Source organism: Giraffa tippelskirchi, chromosome 6 (assembly GCF_054371585.1).
Source record: "Giraffa tippelskirchi isolate mGirTip1 chromosome 6, T2T-mGirTip1v1.2.pri, whole genome shotgun sequence".
NCBI classification, from domain to species: Eukaryota; Metazoa; Chordata; class Mammalia; order Artiodactyla; family Giraffidae; genus Giraffa; species Giraffa tippelskirchi.
The window spans coordinates 106,100,065-106,119,241 of record NC_137280.1 but is presented as its reverse complement, the minus strand read 5'-3'; the positions used below and the strand labels follow the sequence as shown (position 1 = coordinate 106,119,241).

The 19,177-nt window shown below is 39.2% G+C and overlaps 1 protein-coding gene across 35 annotated transcripts in view; it reads right to left on the bottom strand.

Moving 5' to 3' along the window:
- CEP120 (centrosomal protein 120) overlaps window positions 1-19,177 on the bottom strand; it is a 148,108-nt gene that overhangs the window by 53,031 nt on the left and 75,900 nt on the right. For 30 of the 35 annotated variants that reach the window (XR_014056668.1, XR_014056665.1, XR_014056666.1 and 27 more), the window contains one exon: window positions 6,157-6,305. Coding sequence is in view for 31 of the 35 variants with exons in the window: in XM_081500352.1 (XP_081356478.1) it covers window positions 6,157-6,305 (149 nt within the window). In the remaining 4 variants the exon portion in view is untranslated. Of the gene's footprint in view, window positions 1-6,156; window positions 6,306-6,422; window positions 7,285-19,177 lie in introns of those variants that run through there. The other 5 variants (XM_081500365.1, XM_081500364.1, XM_081500371.1 and 2 more) reach the window with 5 other exon arrangements.

Genomic DNA, 19,177 nt, shown 5'->3' with positions numbered 1-19,177 from the left:
AATGATTATACAGTGGAAATGAGAAATAGATTTAAGGGAATAGACAGAGTGCCTGATGAACTATGGACGGAGGTTTGTGACATTGTACAGGAGACAGGGAGCAAGACCATGCCCAAGAAAAAAAAATGCAAAACAGCAAAATGGCTGTCTGAGGAGGCCTTAGAAATTCCTGTGAAAAGAAGAGAAGCAAAAAGCAAAGGAGAAAAGGAAAGATATACCCATTTGAATGCAGAGTTCCAAAGAATAGCAAGGAGAGATAAGAAAGCCTTCCGCAGTGATCAGTGCAAAGAAATAGAGGAAAATAATAGGATGGAAAAGACAAGAGGTCTCTTCAAGAAAATTAGAGATACCAAGGGAACATTTCATGCAAAGATGTACACCATAAAGGAAAGAAACGGTATGGACCTAACAGAAGCAGAAGATATTAAGAAGAGGTGGCAAGAATACACAGAAGAACTGTACAAAAAAGATCTTCACAACTCAGATAATCATGATAGTGTGGTCACTCACCTAGAGCCAGACATCCAGGAAGTCAAGTGAGCCTTGGGAAGCATCACTATGAACAAAGCTAGTGGAGGTGATGGAATTCCAGTTGAGATATTTCAAATCCTGAAAGATGATGCAGTGAAAGTGCTGCACTCAATATGCCAGCAAATCTGGAAACTCAGCAGTGGCCACAGGACTGGAAAAGGTCAGTTTTCATTCCAATCCCAAAGAAAGGCAATGCCAAAAAATGCTCAAACTACCACACAACTGCACTCATCTCACACGCTAGTAAAGTAATGCTCAAAATTCTCCAAGCCAGGCTTCAGCAATACATGAACCGTGAACTTCCAGATGTCTAAGCTGGTTTTAGAAAAGGCAGAGGAACCAGAGATCAAATTGCCAACATTCTCTGGATCATCAAAAAAGAAAGAGAGTTCCAGAAAAACATCTATTTCTGCTTTATTGACTATGCCAAAGCCTTTGACTGTGTGGATCACAATAAACTGTGGACAATTCTGAAAGAGATGGGAATACCAGACCATTTGACCTGTCTCTTGAGAAACCTGTATGCAGGTCAGGAAACAACAGGTAGAACTGGACATGGAACAACAGACTGATGTACTCCTTTCTAAATCAAGAAAGGAGTACATCAAGGCTGTATATTGTCACCCTGCTTATTTAACTTATATGCAGAGTACATCATGAGAAACGCTGGACTGGAAGAAACACAAGCTGGAATCAAGATTGCCGGGAGAAATATCAATAGCCTCAGATATGCAGATGACACCACCCTTATGGCAGAAAGTGAAGAAGAACTAAAGAGCCTCTTGATGAAAGTGAAAGAGGAGAGTGAAAAAGTTGGCTTAAAGCTCAACGTTCAGAAGACTAAGGTCATGGCATCTGGTCTCATCACTTCATGGGAAATAGATGGGGAAACAGTGGAAACAGTGTCAGACTTTATTTTTTTGGGCTCCAAAATCACTGCTGATGGTAATTGCAGCCATGAAATTAAAAGACGCTTACTCCTTGGAAGGAAGGTTATGACCAACCTAGATACCATATTTAAAAACAGAGACATTATTTTGCCAACAAAGGTCCATCTAGTCAAAAAGCTACGGTTTTTCCAGTGGTCATGTATGGACGTGAGAGTTGGACGGTGAAGAAAGCTGAGTGCCAAAGAATTGATGCTTTTGAACTGTGGTGTTGCAGAAGACTCTTGAGAGTCCCTTGGACTGCAAGGAGATCCAACCAGTCCATCCTAAAGGAGATCAGTCCTGGGTGTTCATTGGAAGGACTGATGTTGAAGCTGAAACTCCAATACTTTGGCCATCTCATGCGAAGGGTTGACTCGTTGGAAAAGACCCTAATGCTGGGAAGGATTGGGGTCAAGAGGAGAAGGGGACGACAGAGGATGAGATGGTTGGATGGCATCACCAATTCGATGGACATGGGTTTGGGTAGACTCTGGGAGTTGGTGATGGACAGGGAGGCCTGGCGTGCTGCGATTCATGGGGTCGCAGAGTCGGACACGACTGAGCGACTAAACTGAACTGAGTGCAGCACTTTCACAGCATCATCTTTCAGGATTTGAAATAACTCAACTGGAATTTCATCACCTCCACTATCTTTGTTCGTAGTGATACTTCCTAAGGTCCACTTGACTTCTCATTCCAGGATGTCTGGCTCTAGGTGAGTGATCACACCATTGTGATTATCTGGGTTGTGAAGATCTTTTTTGTATAGTTCTGTGTATTCTTGCCACCTCTTCTTAATATCTTCTGCTTCTGTTAGGTCCATACCATTTCTCTCCTCTATTGTGCCCATCTTTGCATGAAATGTTCCCTTGGCATTTTCTTGACGAGATCTCTAGTCTTTCCCATTCTATTGTTTTCCTCTATTTCTTTGCATTGATCACTGAGGAAGGCTTTCTTATCTCTCCTTGCTCTTCTTTGGAACTCTGAATTAAAGTGGGTGCATCTTTCCTTTTCTTCTTTGCCTTTCGCTTCTCTTGTTTTCATAGCTATTTGTAAGTCCTCCTCAGACAACCATTTTGCCTTTTTGCATTTCTTTTTCTTGGGGATGGTCCTGATCACTGCCTCTTGTACAATGTCACAAACCTCCGTATTATTATATATGTTCTTAATTTACCTCTATACTTTAAAATGTATTTGTTTGATTAATTTTAATCATTAATCATATCTAAAATCATAATCAAAAACTACTAATATTATAGTTATTAAGAACAAATTCTGGAGTAGCGTCCAGTCCTCAGCCTTGCTTCCACCAGTGGCTTGCCTTGAGACTAGACAAGTACTTAATCACTCTGCAGCTCCACTTCTCTTATGGTTATTTGAAGGATTAAAAGAAATAATACACATGCACTTCTACAGTTCTACCTAGCACACAGTCAACTGTTACATGAATGGGAAAATATCCGAGGAAAAAATATTCTGCCCTTATAGGTGATTATTTCTGAGTTTACTTAAAAGAGACTTTCATTTTCTTTTGCTTTCTTCCATAATCAGTAAGCAACAAAAATTTTAAGAAAGATAGCCCTTTTATATTTCATAGTACACTTACTTCTAAGTAATTCCCATTTAGGGAAGAGATGCTTTTAAAAATCCTTTTTCACCCTTGAATTTAAAAACAGTTTCTTTTTTTTTTACCCTTAATTTCACTGTTTAAAAAGGAGGTAGATTATTATCATCCAATATTTTTTCCTCTAATCTCACTCCTCCATTCTACTACTTTACAGTATCAGTATTCTAAGTCCCTTATCTGCATCTGAAAAATATGTTTGTTTATTTATTGCTAGATGCTTTCTCACATCGCTTTTGACTAGCTTGAGAAGAAAAAAGCTAGAATGCTATTTTTAAAAATCCTTGGGCTAGTCTAAAAAAAAGCAAACAAGTAATACTAAGCAATATCAGGGTATGAATTACTGGGCTTAATTTTTTGTGTTTTAAAAAATTATTGTAAAATACATGTAACAGAAAATTTAACATTTTAATCATTAAATACTGTGCATTTCAGTAACATCAGGTACATTCGCAATATTGTGCAACCATCACCACTACCTTGTTTCAGAACTTTTCAATCACCTCAAACAGAAACACCAGAACCATTAAGCAGCCACTCCCATTCCACGCCCCTGCAACTTTTTCCACCCCCGGAAATCACACATCTGCTTTTTGTCTCTATGAGCTTGCCTATTCTGGATACTTCTTTATAAATGGAGTCATACAGTACGTGGCCTTTTATATATGGCTTATTTTGCTCAGCATGCTTGCAACATTCATCCTTGTTGTAGCATGTATCAGTACCTCATTTGTTTTACAGTTGAATAATATTCTATTAATATTCCATTGTGTGTGTGTGTATAATTAATCCATTCATCCATGGATGAACACTGTGTTATTTCTGTGATATTCTGAGATTGTGAATAGTGCTGCTATGAATATTTATGGACAAGTTTTTATTTGAATACCTTGTTTTCAATTCTTTTGATATATACCCAGTAGTGAAATTGTTGAGTTCTATGATACTTTTCTGTTTAATCTTTGGAGGTACATATTTGGCTTAAGTTTTATCAAAGTTATCAAATAGCTTGCCAGACTAGCTTGTTTTATATTTTTAACTAAGCTGAGTGATTTGTCCTAATCAGTTCCTTTGTATTACCAAGAACTGAATTAGTTTTAGTGGTGGATTCAAATAGGTCGATTAACTTTCACCATATAGCACATGTATGTGTGTATAGCTTCACACATACAAACTACATGTTAAGCACATTAGTTTTATTTCATTCCTTGCACACACCCACAAAGCTGGTAGTACCAATACCATACAACCAAGAAAATTCAAGCCTGAGAAGGGTTAAGTAAGTTCCCTAAATTAAAGAAGCTAATAAGTATGAGAATGAGACTCCAGCTCAAACTGATCTTACTCCAAAACTCCTTCAGAGGGAGCAAAATATGGCAACGATAGAATGTGGAAAGTTGACCCTATGGCTGGAAATTCCTAAGTATATTTACTAGTTACAGAACTTTCTCAAGAGTTGGTTTCCTTATCTCAAAAGTAAAACTAATACCCTCCTAAAGTTGTGGTACAATTAAACCCAACATTAGCAAAGTATTTCACAAAACATAACAAAAGTGATTGATAAATATTAACAATTATGCCTTCCTAAGGAAGTTGAAAAAATATTTTTAAAAATAAAGTAGCAATTTTAAATACTTTGCTGGTATTTAATAACATAATAAAAATACAGTAGACTCATTACCTAATGTGTGTTCTGATGTGATTAATGAACAGACAATAGGTAGCTAGCTTTTCCCCCAACTAGTAAGGCATATTAAGCAGGGCAATCAACAAGCAGAGTTTTATGAAAAGAAGAAAAAAATAAGGAAATTGATGGAGAAAGACAAAAGCACATACAAAGTGTTAATGAGAAAACGACAGGACCAAATTGGGAGAGAAAGAGTAATGCTCAAAGAATATGCATATATAAAAGTACTTCGTGCAGTGAGCATGCATTCAGTGTGACAAAGCTAAATATTATTCCCTAAGAAAAATCTTTACCTGATAAACCTTATGAAGATTTAGTGTGGTCACTAATTCATATTTCACTTATGACTGTGGATTATCTGGAAAATGTATACCTCTAAGAAAGTGAATAATACGATAAAAATGTAAAGTCATGTTATAGTCTCTATTTTTAAAAAATACTGATTTATTTCACACACTATAGATCAACATAATGTCAAAAAAACTGCAGTTGATCCTGAAAAGGGCAGGAAATAACAGCTACTGTTGTGCCAAGCCATTGATGGAAAGAGATAATCAACCACAGGCCTTAAGCATCTTCACACATTCTGGGATTAGATATTACCTTGTTTACAAACTAACAAATTAGCCTGAATGCTGCCAGAATTCATCCTGGTTGGTATATTCTTACTGTGTACCAAGACTGTGAGGCCCTGACTACTATGCAACTCATAACCTTGTAACATGTCTTCCCAGACAAAGACCAGGACTACTTATGCTAAGAGTGGTACATTCCCTAAATTCTGTGTTCCTAAGCTGTGACATACCCAATGAGTGTGGAGAAACCACCTAGGCCCCTCTACGTCACCTCCATGGTACTTGGGGTAGAAGAAACTGAAATATACTGATAGGTATATTGTTTGCTGGGCTGAGAGCAATACACTCCTTTATCTCTGATCTAAGAATCGACTATTTCTGGCAGCATTTGGGATAATTCATTAGTCTGTAAATAGGGTAAAATCTAATCCCAGACCTGATAGCTATTAAGGTATGACTGAGACAATGTTTCCAACATTATACATTTCTCCAAAAAGTAAATAATTTAATACTTGGGGGTGGGGGTGAGGGAGGGGAATCATTTCATACCAGTCCTAACAATGTCACACAATATAATGGAAAACAATGTTTACTCATGGTCGTTCTTCTAAATTCTAAGAAATTTAATTTATTCTCTTACTACCAAGATCATCCAATTTATTCTTTTCCTGAAACAAAAATGTTTTCTGACATGAAAGAAAACATTATTCTAAATTATTTTTTAAGTCCACTTACAAGTCTTTTCAATACCTAAAAGACAGACTTTAAAAATAAAATGTTTTCAGATTCTTTGTGAATCACTAATCTCACCTGCTCCAACTGGGTGGCGAAAGCTATGGTCACTGACATGATGAAGAAGTCAGTACAGTACCCTGCTGGTCCGATCTGATGGTAGCCTCCCTCCTCATTCAGCACTGCCACGATGTCCTTTGGGTCAAGTCCAGACAGGCTGGCAGGTACTTTATGGAAAAAAACACAATTAACTACATTGTAGTTTGCCATAAACTAGTATAAGGTTTTGTAAGCTGGTTATACTTTTTCATTTACTTAGCCATTTTCACAGATACAGTTAATACCTCAGTAAGGTTTCCCTTGACTTCAGTTTAATAAACCACATAGAAAAGGCCATCACAGGTTGCCTGAAGGAAATGAATCTAAAATGTGAACTGAAAAATAAGCAAAACATGGCTGAAAAGAGCAAAATGACTAGACAGAGGAAAAGGTATTCTAGGGAGAAGGAACAATACATACAAAAACTCAAGAGGCAAGAGAAAGGATGTGGTTAGAGAACTGAAACAGATGTGGCATGCTGGACCATAATGCAAGGACTCAGGTATAGAAAGAGGAGAGAGGCCATATCATAAAGAGTCTTCTTGAAAACCATGCTGAAACATTTGGACAGTGTTCTAAAAATAAGAGAAAACAATAAACATTTTTGTAAGAACAGATATAAACAAACAGGCTTTGTTATGAAGAGATGGCAGAGGGATAGGGGTTTTTTGCAACTGATTAAGTTGAAAAATGAAACTACATAAAACTAAAGTAACAGACAATATTCAGTGTTAGGGAGACTGCCAGGAGGTCAGCACTGTCCATGTTGGTAGGCACAGACTAGTTCAACCTTTTGAAGGTAATATGTCAGGGCTTACCAAAACTTTTTACATGCATACCCTATACACCAGCAAACCCTGACACCTTCAGGAGTTAATCCTGAAGAAAAATGTTTATGGCAGCACTGGCTAAAAGTAGCTTAATGGTTAAGAGCACAAACACCACAGTCACACAGACCAAAGCTCCAGCCCGAGTTCTGCTATTCAGTGGGCTGTATGGGGAAATTATACCATCTCCTTTAGTCTCCAGTTTTTCTTCTGAAAATCTTTTACACTGCTGTTGAGAAGATCAAATTAGATAAGTAACATAAAGCACTTAGCACAGTACCTGACAAGTACTTTAATAAAGTACTTAAATAAAAGTCAAAATACTAACTATGATGGGTCTCATTACTCATTATCAGAAAGGGACAACACTAGGATAAATCTTGTGGTGAAGGATTAAAAGGACTGAACATTTCAATGTGAGTATATGTTGTTAGGTATATATATAGACAAATAAATATACAAAAGTATATATGTATATGCACATGTGTTTGAGTGTATATATCCATGTGTATACATACATGGGAACGGCAACAGCCCAACAGCAACTGGCACACCTAGCAGCTGAATTTTGACTTCTAAACATCATTCTTTTCTAAAAAGAAGCAGAGCTCCTTATAGAAACAGCTGAATCCAGGACTGAGATAGGGAAAGTATAGGATGAACTTAGACTATCTTCTTATAGCAAAAAAAAAAAAAGCTCAAAGAATTACTGACATACTAAAAATCAGATGATTGAAAGAGTTCTTAATGCTCAAATCTGTGACAAATAATGATGGTTAAAGATTATAATTCACTAAACTAAGAGAAAACTATAAGTCCACATTTAGATAATATTTAGATATATTAGATAATATTTAGATAATATAAAAAATAGAGAATTCTGAAAGAGATGGGAATACCAGACCATCTGACCTGTCTCTTGAGAAACCTGTATGCAGGTCAGGAAGCAACAGTTAGAACTAGACATGGAACAACAGACTGGTTCCAAATAGGAAAAGGAGTACGTCAAGGCTGTATATTGTCACCCTGCTTATTTAACTTATATGCAGAGTACATCATGAGAAATGCTAAGCTGGATGAAGCACAAGCTGGAATCAAGATTGCCAGGAGAAATATCAACAACCTCAGATATGCAGACGACACCACCCTTATGGCAGAAAGTGAAGAAGAACTAAAGAGCCTCTTGATGAAAGTGAAAGAGGAGAGTGAAAAAGTTGGCTTAAAGCTCAACGTTCAGAAGACTAAGATCATGGCATCTGGTCCCATCACTTCATGGGAAATAGATGGGGAAACAGTGGAAACAGTGTCAGACTTTATTTTTTGGGCTCCAAAATCACTGCTGATGGTGACTGCAGCCATGAAATTAAAAGACGCTTACTCCTTGGAAGGAAGGTTATGACCAACCTAGATAGCATATTTAAAAACAGAGACATCACTTTGCCAACAAAGGTCCGTCTAGTTAAGACTATGGTTTTTCCAGTGGTCATGTATGGATGTGAGAGTTGGACGGTGAAGAAAGCTGAGTGCCGAAGAATTGATGCTTTTGAACTGTGGTGTTGGAGAAGACTCTTGAGAGTCCCTTGGACTGCAAGGAGATCCAACCAGTCCATCCTAAAGGAGATCAGTCCTGGGTGTTCATTGGAAGGACTGATGTTGAAGCTGAAACTCCAATACTTTGGCCACCTCATGCGAAGAGCTGACTCGATGGAAAAGACCCTAATGCTGGGAAGGATTGGGGTCAGGAGGAAAAGGGGAAGACAGAGGATGAGATCATTGGATGGCATCACCGACTCGATGGACATGGGTTTGGGTAGACTCCGGGAGTTGGTGATGGAAAGGGAGGCCTGGCGTGCTGCGATTCATGGGGTTGCAAAGAGTCGGACACGACTGAGCGACTGAACTGAACTGAAGATAATCTAAATAAGTGAATAAATTGAAGGTATAAGGAAGAATAAATATTTTTCTACATTTCTAATTCTTTCCCACAAAATATTTATTAATTACAAAGGAAAACACAGACACACACCACCTTAATCATATAATCAAGTGAACATCATTAGTAATGAGACTAAATCAAAACAGTGCACCAACCAATAAGATGCAGTGAGAACAGAGCATCTTGATACTCCTGCCAAAGATGCCTAACCAAAATCTAGTGTCAGACAAGCCCAAAATGTACAGGGGACACATCTACAGGGGACACATCTTCACCAAAAGACTGAAACTGATCTTCTGAATAGAATGCTCTCCTCCCTCTTACCACTCATTGCATTAGTATATCAGGTCCATCTTTCAATAAAAAATTATAAGGCATACTAAAAGACAAAAAAAAATATCCATAACCTAAGCTTTCATCTTAAGAAAATAGGAGCAAATAAAATTAAAAGTAAGCAGAAGAGAAATAATAAAAACTAGAACCAAAATCAATGAAATTGAAACCAAGAAATTAATGGGAAAAAAAATTAACAAAAATCAAAAGCTGGCTCTTCGAAAAAGATCAGTAAGAATATAGCCAGCCTAGGGGGAGAAAAAAAGAGACACAAATTACTATCATCAAAAATGAAGGAAGGGATATCACTATAGATTTCATGTACATTAGAAGTTTAATGAAAGAATACTATAAACAACTCTATGTCCACAAATTGATAACCTAGATGAAACAGAAAATTCTTTTTAAAAACAATCTGCCAAAACACACATAGGAAGAAACAATCTCAATAGGCCTATATAATGAAACTGAATCAGTAACTTCAGAAAACAGAAAGTACTGGATCCAGATGGGTTCACTGGTGAATTCTACCTAACATTCACCATAATATATGGAAGAAATTATACCAATCCTCTACAATTATTTTTTCACAAGTCAGAAGCAGAGAGAATACTTCCTAACTTATTATATGGGACTGCTGCTGCTGCTGCTAAGTCGCTTCAGTCATGTCTGACTCTGTGCGACCCCATAGACGGCAGCCCACCAGGCTCCCCCTGTCCCTGGGATTCTCCAGGCAAGAACACTGGAGTGGGTTGCCATGGGGCTAGCATTGTCCTAATATGAAATCTAGGCAAAGGCATTACAAGAAAACAACAGACCTACATCTCTCATGATCATAGATGTAAAAATCCTCAACCAAGTATTAGACAATCAAATTGAACACATAAAAAGAACTATACACCACCACAAAATGAGATTTATTCAAGGTACACAAAGCTGGTTCAACATTCAAAAAGCCATGAATATAACCCACTGTGTCAACAGACTAAAGATAAAAACTCACATGATCTTATCAATACATGCAGAAAAAGCATCTGACAAAATCCAACACTTACTCATGATAAAACACTATCTGTAAACTAGAAATAGGGAGTAACCTCCTTACCTTGATAAAGAGCATCTATAAAAATCTACAGCTAACATCATACTTATTGGTGAGAGGCTTTCCCACTAAAATCAACAGCAAGGCAAGGATATCCCCTTTCACTCTGCTTTTCAATAGTACACTGGAAATCCTAGCTGTTGCTGTAAAACAAGAAAAAGAAACAAAGTCATGCAGATTGGGAAGAAAGACACTAAACTGCCTTTGTTTGCAGGTAAGTGTAGAATGTCCATCTGTGGAAAACCAAAACCAAAAATGGAACAAAAAAAACCCTAATCCTGGATCTAATAATAAACAATTATAGTGCAGCAGACAAGGTTAACATGCAAAAGCCAACTGCTTTCCTACAGACCAAGAATAAAGAAGTAGAATTTGAAATTTAAAACACCATTTACAGAGAATTAACCATCATGGAGACAAGATGGTGGAGTAATATTGTAAATAAGCTCACTTCTTCTCAAAAAAAATCAAAATTGCAACTAAATGATGAACAATCATCAACCAAAAAACAAGCAAAACAAACAAAAAACAACACTGGAACCTACCAAAAAAGATATCCTGCGTCCAAAGCCAAAGAAGAAGCCACAAGAGGGTAAGAGAGGCACAAAGGCAATAAAATCAAAATGCCAGTCCCACTAGATGGGCAACTCACAAACTGGAAAATAATTATATTGCTGAGGTTCTCCCACAGGAGTGAAAGTTCTGAGCCCCACGTCAGGTTCCCCAGCCTGGAGGTCTGGTATCAGGAAGCGCCCTCAGAGGAAACTGGCTTTGAACTCAGCAAGCAGGGTTTGATTACAGCAAATTCACAGTACTGAAGGAAACAAAAACTCCACTCTCGGAGAATGCACACAAGGTCTCCTGTACACCATGACCAGGGTTAAAAAAAAAAGTGATCTCATAAAAGCTTGGGCCAGATCTACCTGCTGGAATCAGAGTGTCTCTGGCAGAAGCGGGGCTTGGGTACGGCTCACTGCAGGGACAAAAACACTGGTGGCAGTTAATTCTGGGGAGTACTCATTGGCGTGAGCTCTCTTGGAAGGTGCTATTTTCTCCCCAAGATCTGGCCCCAACCAACAGCCTGTAGACTCCAGTGCTGAGATACCTGAAGTCAAACCAACAGAGAGGAACACAGCCCCACCAATCAGCAAACAGGCTGCCTCAAGTCTTTCTGAGCCCACAGCTGCCCACTAAACACACCCCTTGACACAGCCCTGCTCACCAGATGGTCAAGAACCAGGTCCACCCATAAGCGGGCAGGAACCAGTCTCTCTCACAAGGAAGCCTGTACAAGCCTCTTAGGCCTCATCCACCAGGGGTCAGAAAGCAGAAGCAAGAAGACTATTCGATGATGACTACTTCACTTTCACAACCCTGCAGTCTGTGGAACGAAAACCACAATCACAGAAAGTAGACAAAATGAGACATCAGAGGAGTTAACTCCCAGATGAAGTAAAAATATAAAACCCCAGAAAAAGAACAACAAAGTGGAGATACACAATCTACACAAAAAAGAATTCAGAGTAATGATAATAAAGATGATCCAAGACCTCAAAAACAGAATGAAGGCAGAGAATGAGAAGATACAAGAAATATTTAATAAAGAGCTGGAAGACCTAAAGAACAAACAGAGATCATTACAAGAACTGAAAAGAAAAATACACTACAGGAATCAATGGCAAGTTAAATGAGGCAGAAGAACAGGTAACTGAGCTGGAAGACATATGGTGGATATACTGCTGCAGAGCAGAATAAAGGGAAAAAAGGAAAACAAATGAGGACAGTCAAAGTAACTCATGGTACATTAAAGGCCAACGTTCACATTTATTTCCCTGATAGCTCAGTTGGTAAAGAATCCGCCTGCAATGCAGGAGACTCCAGTTCAATTCCTGGGTCAGGAAGATCCGGTAGAGAAGGGATAGACTACCCACTGCAGTATTCTTGGGCTTTCCTTTTGGCTCAGCTGGTAACGAATCTGCCTGCAATGCAGGAGACCTGGGTTCAATCCCTGGGTTGGGAAGATCCCCTGGAGAAGGGAAAGGCTACCCACAGCAGTGTTCTGGCCAGGAGAATCCCATGGACTGTAGAGTCCATGGGGTTGCAAAGAGATGGACACGACTGAGCGACTTTCATTCACATTATAGGGGTCTCAGAGGAGAAGAGAGAGAAAGGGCCCAAGAAAATATTTGAAGAGATTATATCTGAAAACTTCCCTAACATGAGAAAGAAAACACTCACTCAAGGCCAGGAAGCTCAGCGAGTCCCAGGCAGGATAAACCCACGGAGGAACACAGGCAAATATCACTGACGAGCACAGATACAAAAAACAAAATACTAGCAAACTGAATCCAACAATATATTAAAAGGATCACACAGCTCGATCAAGTGGAATTTATTGCAGGGGTGCAAGGATTCTTCAGTACTGGAAATCAATCAGCATGATTCATCACATCAACAAACTGAAGAATAAAAACCATATGCTCAGGGACTTCTCTGGTAGTGCAGGGGATAATAAGCCACCTGCCAACGCAGGAGACAAGGGTTCAATCCCTTGTCCAGGAAGACTCCACATGCCGTGGAGCAACAAAGCCCGTGCACCACAACTACTGAGACTGCACTCTAGAGCCCTTGAACTGCAACTACTGAAGCCTGGGGGCCCTAGAGCCTGGACTCTGCAACAAGAGAAGCCACAGCAAGAAGAAGCCTGAGCACGGCATCAGAGAGCAGCCCCTGCTCACCACAACTAGAGAAAGCCCATGCAGCAATGCAGACACAGCACAGCCCAAAATAAGAATAAATAAATATTAAAAAATCATATCCTCATATTAGGGGATACAAAAAAACCTATTCACAAAATTCAATACCCATTAATGATTGAAAACTCTCCAGAAAGTGGGCAAAGAGGGAACTTACCTCAACATAATAAAGGCTATATACAACAAACCCACAGCTAACATCATTCATAAAAGTGAAAAGCTGAAAGCATTCCCTCTAAGATCAGGAACAAGATAAGAACATCCACTATCACCACTTTTATTCAACATAGTTTTGGAAGTCCTAGCCATGGCAGTCAGAGAAGATAAAGGAACAAAAGGAATCCAGATAGAGAAAGAAGTAAAACTATCACTGTTAGAAGATGACATGACACTATATATAGAAAATCCTAAAGATGCAACCAGAAAACTACAACAATGGATTCAGTAAAGTTGCCAGATACAAAATTAATGCACAGGAACCTCTTGTATTTCAATACATTAAAAATGAAAGATCAGAAAGAGAAATTAATAAAATAATTCCACTTATTATGACATCAAAAGTAATAAAATACCTAGAATAAACCCACCTAAGGAGGCAGAAGACCTGTACTCAGAAAACCATAAAATACTTATGAAAGAAATTAAAGATAACACAAAACTGATACCAAATTCTTGGATTGGAAGAATCAATATTCTCAAAATGACTATACCACTCAAGGCAATCTACAGATTCAATGCAATCCCCATCAAATTACCAAAGGCATTTTTTGCAGATGTAGAACAAAAAATTTTTTAATTTGTATGGAGACACAAAAGAACCTGAAGAACCAAAACAACTGTGAGAAAGAAAAACGGAGCTAGAGGAATCAAGCGCTCCAACTTCAAAACATACTACAAAGCTATAGCAATCAAAACAGTATGGCACTGGCACAGAAACAGAAATATTGATCAATGGAACAGGACAGAACACCCAGAAATAAAGCCACGCACCTATAGTCAATTAATCTATGACAAAAGAGACAAGAATATACAATGGAGAGAAGTCTCTTCAATAAGTGGTGCTGGGAAAACTGGATAGCTACCTGTAAAAGAATGAAATAAGAACATTCTCTAACACTAAAACAAAAATACACTCAAAATGGGTTAAATACCTAAATATAAGACCAGATATTATAAAACCGTTAAGAGGAAATCATAGGAAAAACACGCTTTAACAGAAATTTCAGAAATATCTTTTTCAATCTGTCTCTTAGAGTAATGGAAATAAAAACACAAATAAACCAATGGACTAAAAATAGCTACCATATGATCCAGCAATCCTATTCCTGGTCAAACGTCCACAGAAAACCATAATTTGAAAAGACACATGCATCCCAATGTTCACTGCAGCACTATTTACAATAGCCAGCACATGGAAGCAACCTAAATGTCCATCGACAGAGGAATGGTTTTAAAAAAATGTGGTACATATATACAATGGAATATTGCTCAGTCATAAAAAGATCAAAATAATGCCATTTGTGACAACATGGATGGACCCAAAGATTGTAATACTAAGTGAAGTAAGTCAGAGAAAGACAAATATGATATTGCTTATATGTGGAATTTTAAAACATGGTACAAACGCATCCATTTATAGAACAAAAATGGTGTCATAGATGTAGAAAACAAATTCATAGTTACCAAGGGGGAAGTGGAGAAGGATAAACTAGGAGATTGTGATTGATATATACACACTACTATATATAACATAAATAACTAATAAGGTCCTACTACATAGCACTGAGCACTCTACTCAATATTGTGTAATGACCTATATGGGAATAGCACCTAAAAAAAAGAGGATCTACATATATGTATAACTGATTCATTTTGCCATACAGCAGAAATTAACACATTATATCTACCAAACTCCAATAAAAAGTAACTTAAAAAAATAAACAAAAAAGGGACCTAATTCAACACAGAAGCTTTTGCACAGCAAAAGAAACCATGAACAAAACATAAAGACAACCCACAAAATGACAGAAAATATTTGCAAACGATGTGACCTAAAAGGGATTGGTCTCCAAAATTTACAAACAGCTTATGCAGCTCAATATCAAGAAAACGAACAACCCCATCAAAAAAATGGTCAGCAGGGGCTTTCCTGGTGGTCTAGTGGTTAAGAATCCACCTGCCAACACAGAGGACACAGGTTCAATCCCTGGTCCAGGAAGATCCCACATGCCATGGAACAAATAAGCCCATGTAACACAACTTCTGAGTCTACACACTACAAATACTGAAGTCCACAAGTCTAGAGCCTGTGCTCCGTAACAAGAGAAGCAATTGCAATGAGAAGCTCATGCACTGCAATTAACAGTAGTCCCTGCTTGCCACAACTAGAGAAAGCCCACACATAGCAAAGAAGACCCACTGCAGCCAAAACTAAACGAATAAAAAAATCTTTTTTAAAAGATGGGCCTACATAGGCATTATATAGAGGACCTGTACAGACATTTCTCCAAAGAAAACATACAGATGGCCAAGAGGCACAGGAAAAGATGCTCAGCATCACAAATTGTTAAAGAAATGCAAATCAAAACTACAATGCAGTATCACCTCACAGCAGTCAGAATGGCCATCATCAAAAAGTCTATAAAGGAAAGAACAAGATGGCGGAGGAGTAGGTGGACATGGAGTACATCTGTCTCCATAGATACATCAGGAATACACCTTCAGACACAGAAGTGCATGCACAACACCAGCTGAGAGTGGACAAGAGTACCTGACCAGTGGAGAAGAATATATAGAACCATGCAAAACTCGGTAGGAGGAAGGAACTAGGGGGAAAAATAGGAGTGTTAGTAGGACTGGACCTGCCCTCGGAAGGTGGGGGAACTGAAGCAGGAGTCCAATCCCCATATTAGGGCAATTGTCTGAGTCAGAGGAGGAGCATTTAAGGCTGACAGTGAAACAGCTGAATGTGGCAGCCTAAATGGGATGAGAATCAGACAGTCCTCGCTGCAGCAATACATACTCTGGACAGGGACACAAGTCCCCTGGAAAGCGCAGTGGCTGGGAGCTGGAGTTTAGGGATTGTGGAGCAATCCCAGGGCGAGGACTGCTGTTGACTGTGGAGAGACAGATCAAGGGGATGTGAGGGAGGAGACTGTGGTGGGAAATGCTTGTAGTGGAAAGCTGCCATAGAAGCATAGAAGCATAAAAGCCACAGAAGCAAGGTGATACTGCTGAGTCATGAGTAAGGGGTGGAGCCATCACCATAGCCTCTCTCTCCCCACACACCAGCATTGGCAGCTGAACAACAGACAGGCTGGCCCATCAAATGCCTGACGCACTGAACTACAGAGTAGGACCCTACCCAGGGAGCCCCTTTAAGTGCCTGACGTGCCCATCTACAGAGTATGATCCCAGCCAGGGGGGCCCCCCTATGTGCCTGATGCACCAAACAACAGAGAAGGACCCCAGCCAGGGGGGCCCCCTCTAAGTGGCTGAGGCGCTGAACAACAGAGAAGGACCCCAGGCAAGGGAGCCTCTAAGGGCATGAATGGGTAAAGCTGTGGAGAAAGACTGGCCAAAGAGGCCCTCTGATGACCAGCTACAAGAGGCTCGAAAAAAGACTCTGATAGGGCCATAACTCCTGCGGCAGAGGCAGTCCGTGTCCCTGCACACTTGGCACTGCCAGGATCCCCATAAGCCAAGCAGCTGCACCACCTTCACACTCAACTCTAACTGGGGCAGAGCTGCCACAGGCAAAAAGTCTTACATCTATGCACATAGGGTCACTTTGGTAGTGTCCAACTCTCTGAGACCTTGTAGACCATGGCCTACCAGACCTTGTAAACCTGGCCTGCCAGGTTTCTCTGTCTGGGAGGCGGGTTCTCCAGGCAAGAATACTAGAGCACATGGGCCAATATTGGTTGCCATACCCTTCTAGAGCACTATATTTCCTGCTTCCCTAGCCACCAACTCCCCTGAGTACCTGGCGCTGCCAGAACCCCGGAGACCCAAGCAGCTGCACCACTTCCACACCTGGCCCTCATAGGGGCAAACTCAAGTCCTTCAGGGCAGCTTCAGCAACAAAACCCAGTAGACAACCCACATGCAGAGCTGGAAACAAAATCACAATTGAAACCCAGGGGCAGTAAGGCTAAGGAAAAAGACTCAAAACCTTCCCACCAGCTGTACAAGCTGCAAATTAAATCCACACCATCAACTAGGCAGACTCTGTATCTATGGAATATATAAAAGGTCATTAAGAGCTCCCACAAAAGAAAACGCACTAGTTTTGATAGCTGGGGACACTGGAGGCAAGAAGACACAGGAGTACGACCAGATTAGAATCTCAGCTGCCCCCACAGCAGGTCCAGAGATCAGCACAGTGTTGGAGGGCATCCTAGGGAGGTGAGGTGGACTGTGACTCCCAGCAAGGGAAAAGACTCTGACAGCAGTGACTCAAAAAACACATGAATTATTCTTATATTTTGACTTGTTGTGTAAATACTTTTGGATTTTTTTCGTCCCCCCCCACCTCTGTTGTAGTTGTCAATTTTATGGACACTATGAAATCTAATTAAGCTTTTGAGCTTTTTTTTCCCCTCTCAGTCACATTTTTTATGGTTGTTATAAACCTCTGCTCTACATTGGGCTTGTGCAGTTCTGTGGAGTTTTCCTTTTTGTTCTTTTTTCTTCTCTTTTTAAATTTTAATTTCTAATTTTTTAAACCTATTATTATTTTTTCTACATTTATTCCTTTGTTTGCTTTTCCTACTGTTCTTTTCCCCTTGTAGTTAATCTTTAATGTATATAAATCTTATCTATCTCTACTTAACTTTGTGTATCTATTCTTTCTTTCATCTTAAAATATTGGTTAGTTTTATTTTCATTACGTTATTCCCCAATTGGCACCTTGCTTTGGTTTTGATTTCCAGTTTGTGCTTTAGTTAGTTTTGCTCTGGTAGATATAAGTTTTGGTTTCCTTTGTTTGCCCGGTCAATCTATTGTACTTTATTTTTATTGGACTGTTTTGATTTTGCTATCGGGTGTATATGTGTATATTCAGTCACACTTTGGAGAAGGAAATGGCAACCCACTCCAGTGTTCTTGCTTGGAGAACCTCAGGGATGGCAGAGCCTGGTGGGCTGCCATCTATGGGGTTGCACAGAGTTGGACATGACTGACGCGACTTAGCAGCAGCAGCAGCAGCAGTCACACTTTTTATTGCTGATATAAACCTCTGCCTCTACATTGGGCCTTTGCAGCTCCATGGAGTTTTCCTTTTTTTTTTTCCTTTTTTCCTTCTGCTTCCATTTTTTTTCCCTTCTATTCTTTTCTAAAATTTTAGCTTTTAATTTTTTTAAAACTATTACATTTTTTCTACATTTATTCTTTTGTTTGCTTTCCCTACTGTTCTTTTCCCCTTGCAGTTAAACTTTAATGTACATAAATCTTCTTCATCTACCTCTATTTAACTTTGCAGATCTCTTCTTTCTTTCCCTTCCTCTCATATATTTGTTAGTTTTCTTTTCATTGCTTTATTACCCACTTGGCACCTAGCTTTAGTTTTGTTTTCGAGTCTGTGCTTTAGTTAGTTTTGTTCTTAACTGGTAAATATAGTTTCTGATTTCCTTTGTTCACCTGGTCAATCTATACTTTATTTTTGTTGGACTGTTTTGACTTTTCTCATGGGGGTATATGTATATGTGTATATTCCATTATTTTAATTATTATTTGCCTGATTTTGTAACTGCCATTTGTCTGTGGTTCATCTTTGGTTTCTCATTTTGGGATATTTGTTTTAATCTCACTTAATGCCATAACAAACCACTTGTGGAATCTTCGTTCCTGACCAGAGATCAAGCCCTGAGCCTTTGAAGTGGGAGCACTGACTCCAAGACCCTAGACTACCAGAGAACTAACCTTAGAGAGGACCAAATAGTGAGAACAAACACAAAGAAAACCCCTAGAATACAAGACCCGACCCGGCATCACCCAACTACCAGTAGCACCCTGTGCAGGACGCCGCATCAAAGCAACAAACAAA